The sequence below is a fragment of the Siphateles boraxobius genome, unplaced genomic scaffold (assembly GCF_051911475.1).
Source record: "Siphateles boraxobius isolate OS27281-9 unplaced genomic scaffold, OSU_SipBor_1 66, whole genome shotgun sequence".
Classification (NCBI taxonomy): domain Eukaryota; kingdom Metazoa; phylum Chordata; class Actinopteri; order Cypriniformes; family Leuciscidae; genus Siphateles; species Siphateles boraxobius.
In genome coordinates, this window is record NW_027509193.1 from 28,076,157 (window position 1) to 28,091,467 (window position 15,311).

Here is a 15,311-nt window from a genome sequence, read left to right on the forward strand (position 1 = left end):
ATTGCCTTTCAGTAAGGTTTTGTTTGGGCACAGTATCAAAGGTTTCAACTAAATGAAATTCGCTTCCCATTCGTTTCCAATGTGGTAATTTTGACCGAGAACAGTAGGACTTAAAGTAATAGGAAGTGTGAAAACCTTTAATATGTTTCGTACCATTACGATGTAATAAAAAAAATAAAAAAATGTTTTCTGCAGTGCCTAGGTCATGGGTTTGATTCCCACAGAATGAATGAACTGATAAAAAGGGATACCTTGAATGCAATTTAAGCTGCTTAAGATTGTCTGCTGAGCTACATTTTGTTTCCTAAATAGTGCAGTGTTGCATTGTTGATGGTGAACTTTATTCACTCTTGTAGCGTGTCCATAGCCCTGCTGTGCAGCTTCTTGCTTGGTCTTGGGGACAGCTGTTTCAACACTCAACTCTACAGCATTCTGGGACGGGCGTATGCCGAGCAGAGTGCACCAGCCTTTGCTATATTTAAATTCATACAGGTAAAGACATTTTGCATTTATTCAACACTGTTTACATAGCAATAAGATGAATTTTGGTCGATCGGATCGAAAAGGACGAGGCTAAATACAGGTGTAAAATACATTCGGATTGCAAACGCTCATGTGGTCGAATGTGTTCAAACAGCCACAAAAGACCTCGTACTCTCCGTCGACTGACCTAAAATGTAAACATTATGGGAAGCGCGCTAGCCAGACAGGATTTTAACTTTGTCGGTTGTATACCCAAGTTTAGTTGGAAGACAAAAAGCTTACCAAGCACAATGTTCTCTGACCATTCCTGATTTCTAACACACACTCACAGCGTTCAGCGCAGTTTTGCAACTGTCAGAGCAGAAACGAAAGGTCATGCTCTCCGTATGTTTTTGTCCATTAGATTAAAAGATCTGAAACAGCCCTTAGATTTACTGCCCATTGACCCTTCCCTCGAACAAATCAGGACAGAAGTGGTTGAAAGTGGACAAAAGAGATGGATTAAAACACCGGGTGTCAACGGGAATGTGTCTCCCTCGTCTACATGTGATCCGATCGACCAAAACGCATCTTAATACCAAGTGTAAACAGGGCCTAAGATTCATATCGACCGGTCTGCTATTAAATCAAAGAAGACACAGGCCAGTTTGCAGTTTTGCATAGTAATGTGGCGTACCTTATATGGGGCGATATAAACTATGCAAATACACTGTCGTTCAAAAATCTGAGGTCAGTATGACTTTAAAAAAAAAGAGAAATTTAATAGTTTTATTCAGCAAGGACACATTCAAATGATTTTATGTATTTTTCAAATAAATTCTGTTTTTTGTTTTTTGCTTTCTATTCGTCAAATAATCCAGAAATTATTTGAATGAGATTCCAGCTGTTTTTAAATGATAATGATACAAATTTTTTCTTGAGCATCAAATCAGCATATTAGAATGATTTCTGAAGGATCATGTGACACTGAAGACTGGAGTAATGATGCTGAAAATTCCGCTTTGATCACAGGACCGAATTATAGATGAAAACAGTTTTCATAATATTTTTGTAATAATTAGCAATATTACTGTTTTTACTGGATTTCTGATCAAATAAATTCCACCTGGGTGAACATTCTTTCAAAAACATTTAAAAATCTTACCAACTCCAAAGCTGTGTGTGTGAATTTATATAAATAAATAACATGCATTAAAAAAACATGAATCAAATCAAATTTACACACACATGTTTGTGCATCTACTGTATGGATTTTTGTGCATCTAATCATTACACTAATGCATAGCTGGCATTCTACTTGCATATGATTATACTTTATATGATCGGAGGGTAGTCTGATGATTATACGTGGTATTTTGAGCATTTGAGTACTGCTGGTTTGCGTCAGAGGAACATCTGATTAGTATTTAGACATTAAAATGGGGGATTGCACTTAATTTAAAATCTATTTATCCCATAATTTAGGTGGATATATGCTTTATATTTCTTAATGAATAAAATGCATTCAATAAGGTGAATTCGATGTTTCTCTCTCAGTCCATTTTTGCAGCTGTAGCGTTCTTCTACAGTGGTTATATACTACTGACATGGCAGCTCCTCGTTATGGTCATCATGGGCTTCATAGGAACGCTGTGTTTTTTCATGGTGGAGAGGATGCAGAATATGTCAGCTGATACACAGGAGTATTAGACTCAACCTGGACACATTTCAGTAAGCATTTGTACTACTTGCACTATTTGTTTGTTGTAATTAAGATTGAATTATTAGTATAAAGCACTACTGGGATTTATGAGGAGGTGTCTTTTGTGTTTTTTTTTTGTAGTTTTGAGACCTTAAAATACATATGGAATTAATATTATTACTTTTAATTTCTCTATGTACGTGCTTTGATCAAATACTGTTTGTTGGAACAAATCTGTAATGGAATTGTATTATGGTAAAATTATACTTCAAATGAGATTGCATTAAAGGCACCCGCAGTAAGGTTTTGTTTCTGTTTCTAGACAAAACTAGTATTCAACTGGTCATGCGATTTCAGCTTTGCCGCCCTCAAGAGGTGATGTGTATTATGTGTAAAACAAAAACATAATGAGCACCTTTTAAGATATAGAATACGATATTTTGAAATGCCACACAAGAGGAGCTGTATCATTTCCGTTTAGTTCATTTCTCTCAGGGTCCTGCTGTATGACATGAGCTAATGACGTCAATCCAATTTATTCTCTAAAATGATTTCACACTGTATATACACTCTGTTCTTCTTTATTGTGAAACTTTTTAACTTTAACTGTACAGTCATTACCAGGAAACCATACCAGATAAGCTGGTTTAGATAATGAAAGTATTACCCATAGCTATGTGACCACTGACCTGAGGACTTTGTCACAAGACAGACAGAACTGGTTTAAACAAGAATCTTTACACATAGGTCTTATAAAGACACAAGTCTTCTTGAGATATAGTATATATATATATACACACACACGTCTTACGACACAGATGTGCTGTTTGTTGTAGCCAATATTGTGTTGTTTATAAAGTAATGTATGTTATTTTTACATGTGTGTTGTAGTTCGGGCTGTATTTGATATGTTTTAATGTTTGTTCCACGAAATGTGCATCTTTGGATGACAATACTATGTCTTTACTACACACTAGCCAATCAGCCTGCATTTCATTAGATTGTAGATGTGCAATTTATGTGTCATATTGAAAGGATTTGTTTTAAGATTCAGTCTCAATCAGACAAAAGTCTGTTTTTTGAATATGTCATTGACAATCAACATGAAACATTCTAACCTTTTTGGCTTATTTGATGTTTTTAATATTTCAATAAAAAAAACTAAATGTGTTCTTGTTTATTTTTTTCTATTTACATGGTCATATTCACTGACCATTAGGTTGTAGTATATTTATATTACATATAAGTCTTTATTACTTGTGTCAACATTTTAGTTTCAGTGCTCATAGTTTAGTTATTATTACTACATTACTGAATCTCACATCATTATTATGAATTGAGACTATTAACTCTGCCTGAGAAAAAGTATTGTGAAGATGAAGCCTTTCTTTTACTTTGTGAAAAAAGTAGGTACAATTAGTTATTTTGGTTATGTCCAATACTACTTTTTTCTTGAATTTTCTGAAGTTTTGATGCGCCTGGGTTGCTGGTTAAAAGTAATCAATGGCAGATGCTAATAAAAATAAAATATTCTATCATCGCTGATAGGTTTAGCTAGGGGCATTCATAACAAAAATATAAAGTATATATTATATTTAGAGTGTAATCCACATCTAAATGTAATATGTACTTTATATTTTTGCTTTTGTAGCAAAAATAAAACAATGGAAAAATACAATTTCCTTGTGTAGACAAATGGCAATAATAATATATTGCGTTTAAAATGTACATTGATTAACATTTGCTAATGTCCAAGACATGGAACATCAAACTATAAAATCATTCAAAACCATGTCAAAATGGTAATACATGACCTCTTCAAGCACTTAAGACACTGTGCAACCTCTTATTGTTGAAAGTTTTACTTGAATTCAACATTTTGGAGTCTAAACAAAGAATTGGAAATAAAAGATATCTTTATTACTGGTCATAGTTTCATGTGTGATTCATGTGGAACAACTAAAAATGTACAGCGCAGCTAAAAAGACTGATATGAAGTGTCTATTTCAATAATGGGTGGAAAATGCAAAGAAGAGGGCCACAAACTTTGCTGGTCTGATGATGTGGGATCTTGGCCGGTGCTGTGGGGGAATTTCAGCGCTCCACATTCATTGAGGGCTTGTTCAGTTCTGATGCTCATGCTCCACTGTCCTTCTGTGCTCTTTGTTAAGCCTTCAAAAGCCTGATACCCACCATCACTTGGTGTGACGCTGTCATAATGGACAAGCAGAAAAGGATATAGTGGATTTTTACTAGTGATGAGATTTTTCACAACACTGTTGAAGGACTGGTATCCGTCTTCCAAAGCATCACTAGTGGGAACGTTAAACTGGCTCTTGCTGATATCAGCACTCATAGAGGAGTTTTCAAAGCTACAAATGTCCCTCTCAGATTGACAGGAATGATCACAGCTCAGCGGATCCAGGAAGGAAGAATCATCATTGGCCGATCCCAAATACGTCATGTTGCTGAAAACCGATGAGCCAGAGCAGTTGCCCGAATCTCGGTTTGCACGGTTGCGTTCTCTTGAGGAACTGATATTAACACTCTTGACTTGCTGATTGCTGGGTGTGTTGTTGGTAAAGATAAAGGATTTGAAATCCTCCTCCAGAGCATGTTGGACACGTGATGAGAAGTTGATCAAACTGACGTTCTCCTTGTCATTACCAGAATCAAAACCAGCCTGGCCATAATCGTCTGCCGATGACTCAACACTGTGGGAACTTTTCTCATTGTTTGTATCAACTGATGATGCGGAGATCCTGTAGAGAGACAAACATGTTGAGGCATTATTAATCATTATAATGAATGTTTCTTACTGTTGTGAGAACTTACTGTTGTGAATTCTCTCCCTTTATGTATTAAGTTGGCTACGTGTGTGACGTTTTAAGTTGCGTTGTTCGCAAATAACGTAGTGCAGCGTTCACAGCACAAAGCTACTCCAGTTGAGTGATCATATCGCTTGCACACATTCATGTGCAGTGTTTATGTGCAAGATAAAGTTTGTGACAAAGTTTTCCTTCCATGCATATTATTAATAACACAGATTGTAACACTGTATCCCAACTGTGCTAAGTTAGACCATGTTTGTGATGTAGTTGATGTTTAACAATCTTTCTAAGTATAATTTGATCCCGCGGCTCATATTTACTAGTTATTACCTTGAAGTGCATTTCTCCGTGGGATAATATCCTTCACTGGTTGTCATTTATTACTGCCTGTTGAGACAGTCCAATTTCTATAATCCATATTTTGGTGTTTTTGTAAATTTCATTGCACTATGCAGTTTGTTGCAGACTCATACTACTATATTTCTCGCTTTAGATTTCATGTATCAGTGTATAGTAAATGATTTTGCCATATTTTCGGTCTGATATTGGCAATGGCAATGTCCAGGTTAGATGCACGGAAATCACGTGACACCCTGTAGACCGGGCTCCCTCCAAGAAGTGAATGAGTTTTGAACTCTTAAAAACGGCATTAAAGGGTTAGTTCACCCAAAAATGAAAATGATGTCATTAATGACTCACCCTCATGTCCTTCCAAGCCCGTAAGACGTCCGTTCATCTTCGGAACACAGTTTAAGATATTTTAGATTCAGTCCGAGAACTTTTTGTCCCTCCATTGAAAATCTATGTACGGTATACTGTCCTTGTCCAGAAAGGCAATAAAGACATCATCAACGTAGTCCACGTGACCTCAGGGGGTTAGTTAGAATTTTTTGAAGCATCAAAAATACATTTTGTTCCAAAAATAACAAAAACGACGACTTTATTCAGCATTGTATTCTCTTCCGGTTCTGTTGTCAATCCGCGTTCATGAGTCCGCTGACGTAAGACGAGCTGACGTGTTATCTGGTGCGCCCGAGCTTCGTTTACAGTCTGAGGGAGACTGTAAACAAATACAGTTGTATACGCTGTAAACAAAACAATCTTTGCAAACATGTCTAAGGATTTCGACACAGGGGAAGACTTGCATTTTTTTTTAACCAGACATGTTTATTTGAACCCGAATACACGGACGCACCAGATAACACGTCAGCTCGTCTTACGTCAGCAGCGCCACTGGCCTCGTGAACGCGGATTGACAACAGAACTAGAAGAGAATACAATGCTGAATTAAGTCATCGTTTTTGTTATTTTTGGAACAAAATGTATTTTCGATGCTTCAAAAAATTCTAACTAACCCCCTGAGGTCACGTGGACTACGTTGATGATGTCTTTATTGCCTTTCTGGACAAGGACAGTATACCATACATAGATTTTCAATGGAGGGACAGAAAACTCTCGGACTAAATCTAAAATATCTTAAACTGTGTTCCGAAGATGAACGGAGGTCTTACGGACTTGGAACGACATGAGGGTGAGTCATTAATGACATCATTTTCATTTTTGGGTGAACTAACCCTTTAAGGTAAAGTGTTTTGTGAAAAATATACAGTCTACACACACACATATTGCACACTGAACGACATTATAGAGAAAATAATTGTGCCTTATGAGACCAATGCACTGTGTTGTCATTCATAAAAAGACATCATAGGCCCTACCTATTATGAAACAGCGTGTCTGTCGTAACTCCACTGAAATCTCCATGCTAAGCAAGTAAAGCGTTCACAATACAACGTTCACCATCTGCAGTTTTTACACGTTTTTAAACGTATTACATGAGAAAAATTTATATTGATTTTGTATAAAATAATCATCAATCCTATTGTTTTTCAGTAATTGCGCACGCAGCGCGATTCTACTATGGAAAAGGCACACAGGGTCAGGGCAGTTAGAGTCTCGTTTGTTAAACAAACCCACACATATTATGATTAATATGATTAATCATATATATTATGATTAAAATGGAATTTTGATTTTGTGACAAAAATTCTCGGTCTGTTATTTTTACACAAAAATCGCTGCAAAAAATGCTTTCCAACAGGTTTTATCATAGTTTTTGTCCAACTCCATTGACTTGTATTGGATGTTCTGTGAGGTACGGTATTACTCCGCTGACGGAAACGGGAATGGGGTTGTATGTATTATTTCTGTAGTTATGCAGTCGCGGTATAGTAGGCTACGCTATCCAAACATTGGCAAAGGTGCATTATCGCCACCAACTGGGCTGGAGTGTCTATTATTCAAGCTCTCAGCGGAAGAATGTCCGGTTTTGAGGCGTTTGGAAAAATAGGTCCACAGTTTTACAACGAAGGGTAAAAGACCTGTTGGAAAGCATCTTTTGCAGCGATCTTTGTTTGAGCATATCAGTGAACACCCCAGACCACTCGGTGAGTTTCACGTCTTTGTAAACTAAAGTTTAATGCGTTTATATGAATGATTGTTCCAATGCACCTATGAAACCATTGTATAGGTGTGGGGGGGTGCTAACACAAAAACCGAAAATTCTCGGGACAGCAGCATGTATCCAAATTTCAATCTTAACCGTTCTATTTCATCAGAAACGATCTTAAAACAGGGCTTTAAGTGTAAAATTCCGAACTTGTCCTTTAAGGCACGAGTAGAGTAACGGTGATAATATGGCTACGTAGCCTACATCAAACACATTTGGCTATTAAGGGCAGCCTACCACACCATTGATGTGAACTTAGCTATACATGCCATTTACGTCAGAGGGAGCTATTTCAGGCCCTGTAGAGGTTTAGTGAAATGCCCATACTTTTTTATTTTGCTTCTTCGCCATTTTTAATTTACACATGTCTCATATTTGTGTTATTGACCTTTCAGTAATTAAAAAAAAAAGACTTAAGATTATTGTGGGAGTATTTTTGTTTTTTCAAAATACTAATTACTTGTATTTTATTTAAATACATTTTTCACATCAGTATTTTGTATTTTATTTTGTTACATTTTATGAGCCAGTATTTGTATTTTGTAACAAAATAGTTTTAGATGTATTTGTGCCCACCTCTGATGTGTATATGGTCACTCTTGTGCAATAAACGGCTAAACTATCTGATGACTCCGACTCCCTGACCAGAGTTCTGCAGCGGTTAATAATATAATGCACCAGCTTTCAGTGGGGCAATCCCCAACACTTACAATTTCTTTTCCCAGTCCAGTTGTGAAATCACTACATGGATTGAGGAAAAGTCCACCATGGAAGGAGGCAAAATATGATCCTGTTGAACAAAAATGTAAAAATTAATAAATGAATAAATGAAAACTAGTTAAAAATAAAATAAATAGTTAACCAAAAAAATTGCATATCTTTCTCTAACCTTCTCTTCTCCAAGATTGGCATCTATTTTTGGCTTGGAGATCCTGTCCCACCAATTCATCTTCATCCTGTAACGAGAAAGCAAAGTGTGTCGGATGCACAAAGGAACAGCAAAAATGCAAAATGTAGAATGATGGCGAGACACAAAACGGACATCTCACCTCAGAACACTGATGAAGATACTACAAATTATGATGATTAAAACAACACATAGAGGCGGAACCATCGTTCTGAGTAATTCCTTCGGAGATGAGGCTGTGGAGCACATATAGATTCATCAGGATTATTAAAGAGCATTAAAACACACGCAGTAATAACTCTGAGAACAAAACACATTGACTTACAGCTGGTGAACTCAACTGGTGCGCTCTGGTCACTCAATATCTCGTGTTCGTTATAGTTTGTGCTCATTCTTGCTGTCAGAATGTAGTTGGTGTTTGGCTGGAGATTTCTACCCACAATCTCAAAGAATCCAAGGGAGTTTGGCACATTCTTGGACATCTGTATGGACAAAGTGTTTGTTTTATTTTATTCCTTTATGATACATGCATGAATTATTTTCATATCATCTATATAGCATATGCCTTACTGTTTCATCTCCTCCTTCAATCCTATAGGTCAGATGTATTTCCAAACTTTCTGCAAAATATCTTAACCCATACTTGTCATCCCAAGTTACATTAAAATTTCCATTTTCAGTCTTCTGCACTGATAAGACTGGAGTTTTTGGCTTGACTGCAGAAAATGAAAATCACATATTTGTAAATGTGTCAGATAAGGCCAGATAACACCTTTATTTCAGAATATTTAAAACTACTCAAAAAAGCCTGACAAGAACATAGACAATAATCATACTCACTGGAGTCCTCTGTCACGAATGTTTTGCTAAATAAAACATTTGTTCTGTTCAGAAGTGTAGTAGATAACAGCTCATTAAAAACAAACCCTTCGACTTTAATTTTGCATTCACAGTTGGCACGGTGATGACTTCTCTCAAAGATGCACGTATACTTTTCTAACCTGCAAAATAAGAGTTAATCTTGTCAGTTGATTGCTAAATGAACAGTAAATACTTTTATATGTATAGAGGAATTGAGCAAATACATACGTATCTACTACAGTCTGTGTGATGTTGAGTTTGTATCCAGAGCAACTTATGAGGCCGTCAAACCAGAAACTGCACTTCATTTCTGTCTCATAGTCATTGAAACACTTCAAGTCCTTCTCTGTGGGTTCTACAGCAATTTTAGAGATGGAAAATAAAAAGGATTAATGTGCCAAATAATTTTTAGGGAGAGGAAAAAGACACTGTATCCTATATAGGCCTAGCTATAGATTTGACACAATTGTCATAGTGACAAACAAACACAAACGTTGTATGGCTATCTTTGTGAGGACAATTAAATAGGCCAACCCAATCCCAAGCCCCTTAACCCTAAACTCATTTTAACCTTAACCCTAGTACGTTGCATAAACCGCAAAGAGCAGTCTTACAAGTTAGTTATCACATTTTTTTCTTTAATTTCTTCTCACATTTCTTCTCTTTTTGTAGCCAGTTACATAAAAAACTAGATAAGTCTAATTTGATACAGAAAACTGTTTTGGCTACCCTTAACTAACTGCTAGTTTGTCAAACTAGTTCTTAAGACATGTGCAGTCTTAACATAATGGCTTAATGCAACTGGCCCCAATAGGCCGCTGTACGTGAGCTGTATCGTTCAGTTTCGTTCCGACAAACGGGTCACTACATTTCCTCAATAAGTTCTACGTTAATAAAAGGTATCCAAGCAAAAAGTTCTCCACGCATTATCCTGCAGTTAATGAGAAAAGTTAATTTATTGGCGCACTATATTGACTGCGTATTGAGACATATAAAACTGTTTAGATAGATTTTCAACCAATCACCATCGAGAATGTAAGTAGGTCAGAGCCAAAATCAAGCCAATATCACTACGCACATGTAAACATTGAGGATGTAAGCAACGCATCTTATATGAAAAAAGGTAACACTTTATTTTGATGGTCCACTTTAGACATTCTACTGACTATAAGTAACTGCAACTACATGTTAACTTAATCTATTAACCCTAATCAAGCAGTCTACTAATACTCTGAGTTAGTTGACATGTAGTTACTTACAGTTAGTAGAATGTCTATAGTGGACCATCGAAATTTATTGGTCCAGTATAGACCATTCAATTCCATCACCCCCCACAATAGTGACACCAAATGTAATTTTACATTTGTTTTATTTTTTCTTCCTGAATACACTCTCTGTCATTGGTGAAACTGTACTTATGTTATTGTGAAAGTCTTTGTCTTTGTGGTGTGATTACAAAGAAAACAAACTATAATGCTTTACTTGTAGTTGTCTTAGCATTTTAAGCTGTTATAAGAAATTTTTACAACCGTACACAAATCAACTTTATAATTATGGACTGCCGAAAGAATTGAGGCACACTTCTGAGGCCTTTCAGAAGCTCTTCTTGGAACTGGATGTTTGCATGTTTTCCCCGAAATTACTAACACTTAAAAACAAACTCATGACTTAGATTGAGACAATGCATTATGACCAAGTTCTGCTGAAAAAAAAAACTGTATTGATTGATGAACGTTTAATATTGTTCTACATACAAGCTTTCAGCAAGTATAAATTATTTTATATGTTTTGCTACAAGTTATTCACAAGTTTTAGTCAAAAATTTTACTTTTCCAACAGAAATTTGTATGCACATGTTTTTGTGTAACAATATGATCTTTCTCAATGACTTGGAAAATGTAAGCATTCTTTGCTTTTATTTTTCATATCTTAAAACTGCTGTCTTATATTTTATATAGATTTGTTTTATTTGTGCAAAAAATACAGAATAAAAGCATGTTTGATAACAAAAAGTGCATTATGTATTCATTATTATCTTAACCTGAAAAAGGCAGTAAATGTTACAATTAAGTAAATTTCATTAATACAAATGAGTAAATTCTGCTTAATTTATTTGTGAGACAACTTGAATTAAAAAAGCACATTCCACTAATAATATTTAATTCATCATGTGCCATAGACTAAATAATTTAGGAAATTTGACTTAATTTATTCGGGTACATTTCACAAAAAAAAAAAAAAAAACTTAAAATCTACTCAAATATAATACGTGTAATATTGTTTTTTTAAGTAGACTGCATGTAATATTTTTTACAGTGTACATGTAGTGCAGTTACTGCTTGTGTATGCGAATTTACAATTCACCATTAAATGTGTTATTTTGAAAAGTGTTTTTTTTTTATATATTATATTTTGGCTTAATTGTATTTGTTATTCAGATTTTACCTCAAATATTACCTTTGAATTGGAACAACATAATGAGAAGTAATTGGGATGTTAATGCTACAGTAGAAGTTTTCTTGATAATTGTATCATGTTTACTGTGACTAGATAGCTACTTCAGGTATATCACACATTTCAAACTGGTTTATTTTGTACTTCAAGTACAAAAATAATTTGGTAATTAGGTAATTCGGTATTTTTGGGTTTATATGATAAACATGTTTGAAAGTGAAAAATTCCCTTTGTTTTCCCTTTTTTTCAAAATGGGCACCTTTAGCATCATTTTTCTCAAAAACTGCAAGGTTGTGTGGGGAGAACTTTTTCCTAAGGAATATCTATATATTTCTGATGTTAAATATAAAAAAGTAGGTAGTGTCCCACTTGGTGGAAAGAAACCCTATTTCTAGGCCTCTTTTAGGATACTGACAGCGGCCTATAGGTCTTATCCCTAAAACAGCCCTTTAAATGCTTGTCAGAAAGTGAGGAGTCAGACAAACTACTCACTTTGTCATCACCTGGATGGTCTAAAACTCAAACTGGTTCTCACAAAGATAACTGTACAAGAACATAGGTTTTAGAATTAGACTGCTTTATAAACTAGTTCTATACAAAAATGAAAAGCTTACCATAACAAAGTGTCTGGCAGAGCAGTGTGAGGAGCAGAGTGATCTGACTCAGAAGAACTGAAGTAAACATTGTGTCCGTCCAGTTCATAACAACATTATCTCCTCATTCATGTCCATTCTTGCGAGATAAAATAAAAAATTAAAAAATAGCAAAAACCGACCTCTTACGCATTAATACCTTATATATCTCATAGTCTGTTGCCCCGTTGCAAAGTAAACTACTTAATAGACTAATACAATTTCACTCACGAACACATCAAATTGCCAGAAACACGTAGTAGCCTACTACGCATGATAGTCTTCAATATACTTTCTTAATCGCAACTGCACCATGGATTTGTTATAGATGGCGGCCAGAGCTTTACTGAACAACGCAATACTTTCGCTTTTCCTCAGGTGATTCACTGAACAAGACTGTCGCATAGGCTCCGCCCGCATTTAGTTTATTTTAGTTTAGGTCTATTTCGCTACTGGTATCCACATTAGTTAGTTAGTAAGTAAGCAGGTGAACAAATAAAAGTGTACTAAATATAGTAGAAATGTAACTGTTTATTGGCGGATTGATACCATTTGATAAAACTAATGTTTTGCAGTTTTATGGACCTACCATGGTTAAAGGTGCAGTTGTGATACCCTATAGATTTTTGCTTTGTTATGATGGTTGAAAGTCATCCTGATAGCGATCACTTTGTCAAGCAGTATACATTTATTTTTATAATAGCCTATATATCATCCGTGTAAGGCGTAGGACAATGTTTGTTCAGTTATAGCCTCAGGCATGGGCGTGGGAAGAAAAAAAAAATGTATGGGTCATCCTCCAGAATTTTTAGGCGTAGAATGGGTAGTTCCCGAAACCAAATTACTCATTTTTAAATCTCTATGCAATAATGAGTGGAGTGAAGTGTGTTGCAAATATGTTCAGTGTAAATGCAAATCCGTCTATGCCAGCAACTCTCAGATGCCACATCGATCACATTCGAGCAGTTTTTCTCCTTTGTGGATTTTCATGTGTTCCTTAAGATTCCTTGATGTGTAAAACTCTTCCCACACTGATCACAATGGTAATTCAAAGTGCTTTACATAGAAGACAATAACAATAATCAAAAGAAATAAGAATAATTAAAGTAGCCTACCGACAATGTCACAGTGCTCGTTCAGTAAATGCACAGCTAAACAGTAATAGCACATCTAGGCCCGTATTCATAAAAATTATTAATGCAAAGAGTAGCTCCTAGTGACAAAATCCTAAGAAAGTTCTTAGAAATGTGGATTTGACTGTTTACTCTTAAAATTAAATAAACATCCTAGTAAAGTAATTCAGAAAGCATCTTAACCCTTAAAAGAGGTCTTAAGGTCAAAACTGTTAGGAGTAAGGACGAGGACTTTTAAGAGGCTTAAGAGTTTTTTTTAGCAGAGGAGAAAATGTCAGAAAGACGAAGAGGGAGAAGAAATGTTTTGCATACAATGGATGATAGTGATGACAGTGAGTTGATTCTATAAATTAGGTCTAAATGTAACTGGAAGCCAGTGTAAAGATCTGAGGACTGGGGTGATATGTTCATATTTTCTGGTTCCTCAATCTGGCAGCAGCGTTCTGTATGAGCAATTGTTTTATGGTCTTTTTGGGAAGTGTTGTATTTCTATTCCACTGTAATACCTAAATCCTTCTAAAACATTTATAATCCACTGTAATCAAATATTTTCCTTACCTTTAGATTCAAAATGCAAGACGTCAATCCAGGGTCATCAGCGGAGCATCTAACCAGTTCAGTTCTAGGTTCGGTTGCTAGGGGCGTTTGCTACTATTACTATTTTATTACTAAAATTTAGTATAAATAGAGAAAAAAATATCATAATCTTGTTTAAAAAGGGTTATGAATCATCACAACATGATTTAGTTTTCTTTGGAAATTTTTGTCTTTGTTTTATTCTAAATATTTTTAAAGGCAAAAAATACAAACATGTAAAAGTCTTTACCTGAATTGCGTTTCTTTTTGCGTTGTCCCTCTGGAGGTGTTCAACTAAGATCGTCCATAAAAATATCAACTTTGTCTGTGACAAGTAATTTCTTGTACTATTTTCATCTGAGATGAAGCCAAAAAATGACTTTTGTGAAAGTGAAGGCCAAATATTTGGCCTCTGCACTTAGCCCATCCAAGTTAGTTTAGAAATTAGGAGTAGTGAACACACACAGCAAACCTTGGACAGTGGGCAGCGCCTGGGGAGAGATCGTGTTAAATAGCAAGGGCACCTCAGTTGTTTCCTGTCTGTATTGAGACCTTTGAGTTACAGCATAGTTTTATTTTTACACAGAGATTTGTAGATCTATTATTAAAATCTGTTGACTGTCGTAATTCTTGTTGCATTTTATTCCAAGAAATATTAATGACATCTTAATATCCTTTTTAAATTCTGGTTCTTTCTCAAAATTTTATTTTGGTATCATCATTTTGAAGGCCATATACTGTTTAATTCAAAGCATGAATTGTTCAATTTTAATTAATGGTCTGAAAAATACATATCATATGCTAAATTTAGTTTTTTCACTACACCCAGGCAGGCTTGTTTTGGAAACTGCTCTACCATGTCCAATGGGGGAGGCTCAAGAAGGGAGACATTTGGATGTCCTCAGTCTCCTGACGTCTGGTCACTTCAACACAATGTGTCATTGGTGCGTACAGTGAGGCTGTCCACCTCTGGATAAGTTTCTCGCCCAGAAACCCATGTGCCCTTCTGTGTGCATTTGTATTGATGTATTAACACTCTAAAATTTATACCATGATCAGCAATGCAACGATTGGCTGTCATCAAGACAGCAACATAACATCATGTAATTAAAAAAGGATAGGGCCAGGAATAAATTAACATAATTATTCCCTCACAAATAAATATCTCAATGAGTAAAATCAGCTCTATTTATTATGGACTACTAAGAACAAGTACATTTATACTTTTAATGATTAATTTCCCT

The 15,311-nt window shown here is 35.4% G+C and overlaps 2 protein-coding genes across 6 annotated transcripts in view; one reads left to right on the top strand and one right to left on the bottom strand.

Annotated features, from left to right (window-relative positions):
* LOC143722146 (UNC93-like protein MFSD11) overlaps positions 1-3,334 on the top strand; it is an 11,003-nt gene extending 7,669 nt beyond the window's left edge. For 3 of the 4 annotated variants that reach the window (XM_077213378.1, XM_077213381.1, XM_077213379.1), the window contains 2 exons: positions 357-492; positions 2,020-3,334. In XM_077213378.1, the coding sequence (XP_077069493.1) occupies positions 357-492; positions 2,020-2,172 (289 nt within the window). In that variant the 3' untranslated portion in view covers positions 2,173-3,334. The remainder of the gene's footprint in view (positions 1-356; positions 493-2,019) is intronic. The other variant, XM_077213380.1, reaches the window with a different exon arrangement.
* On the bottom strand, positions 2,730-12,746 carry LOC143722144 (uncharacterized). Of its 2 annotated transcripts, XM_077213376.1 has the most exons (10): positions 12,590-12,724; positions 12,341-12,458; positions 9,501-9,627; positions 9,252-9,412; positions 8,982-9,127; positions 8,737-8,893; positions 8,554-8,647; positions 8,394-8,460; positions 8,215-8,294; positions 2,730-4,926 (listed from the first exon to the last, which is right to left on the bottom strand). In XM_077213376.1, the coding sequence occupies exons 2-10, from the start codon at positions 12,426-12,428 to the stop codon at positions 4,143-4,145; spliced, it is 1,704 nt and encodes a 567-aa protein (XP_077069491.1). In that variant the 5' UTR covers positions 12,429-12,458; positions 12,590-12,724; the 3' UTR covers positions 2,730-4,142. The 2 variants fall into 2 exon arrangements, with proteins under 2 accessions (XP_077069491.1, XP_077069489.1); XM_077213374.1 differs by having other exon boundaries at positions 12,341-12,746.
* Between the last annotated feature and the right edge of the window lie 2,565 nt (positions 12,747-15,311).

Bases quoted from the DNA above. Each gene is read 5' to 3' on its own strand.
- LOC143722144 (XM_077213374.1), bottom strand. From the start codon at position 12,428: ATGAACTGGACGGACACAATGTTTACTTCAGTTCTTCTGAGTCAGATC. The intron at 9,628-12,340 runs GTAAGCTTTTCA...AAATTGCTGTAG, and splicing joins CTGCCAGACACTTTGTTATG to AACCCACAGAGAAGGACTTG. The intron at 8,648-8,736 runs GTAAGTCAATGT...TGTGCTCCACAG, and splicing joins ACCAGTTGAGTTCACCAGCT to CCTCATCTCCGAAGGAATTA.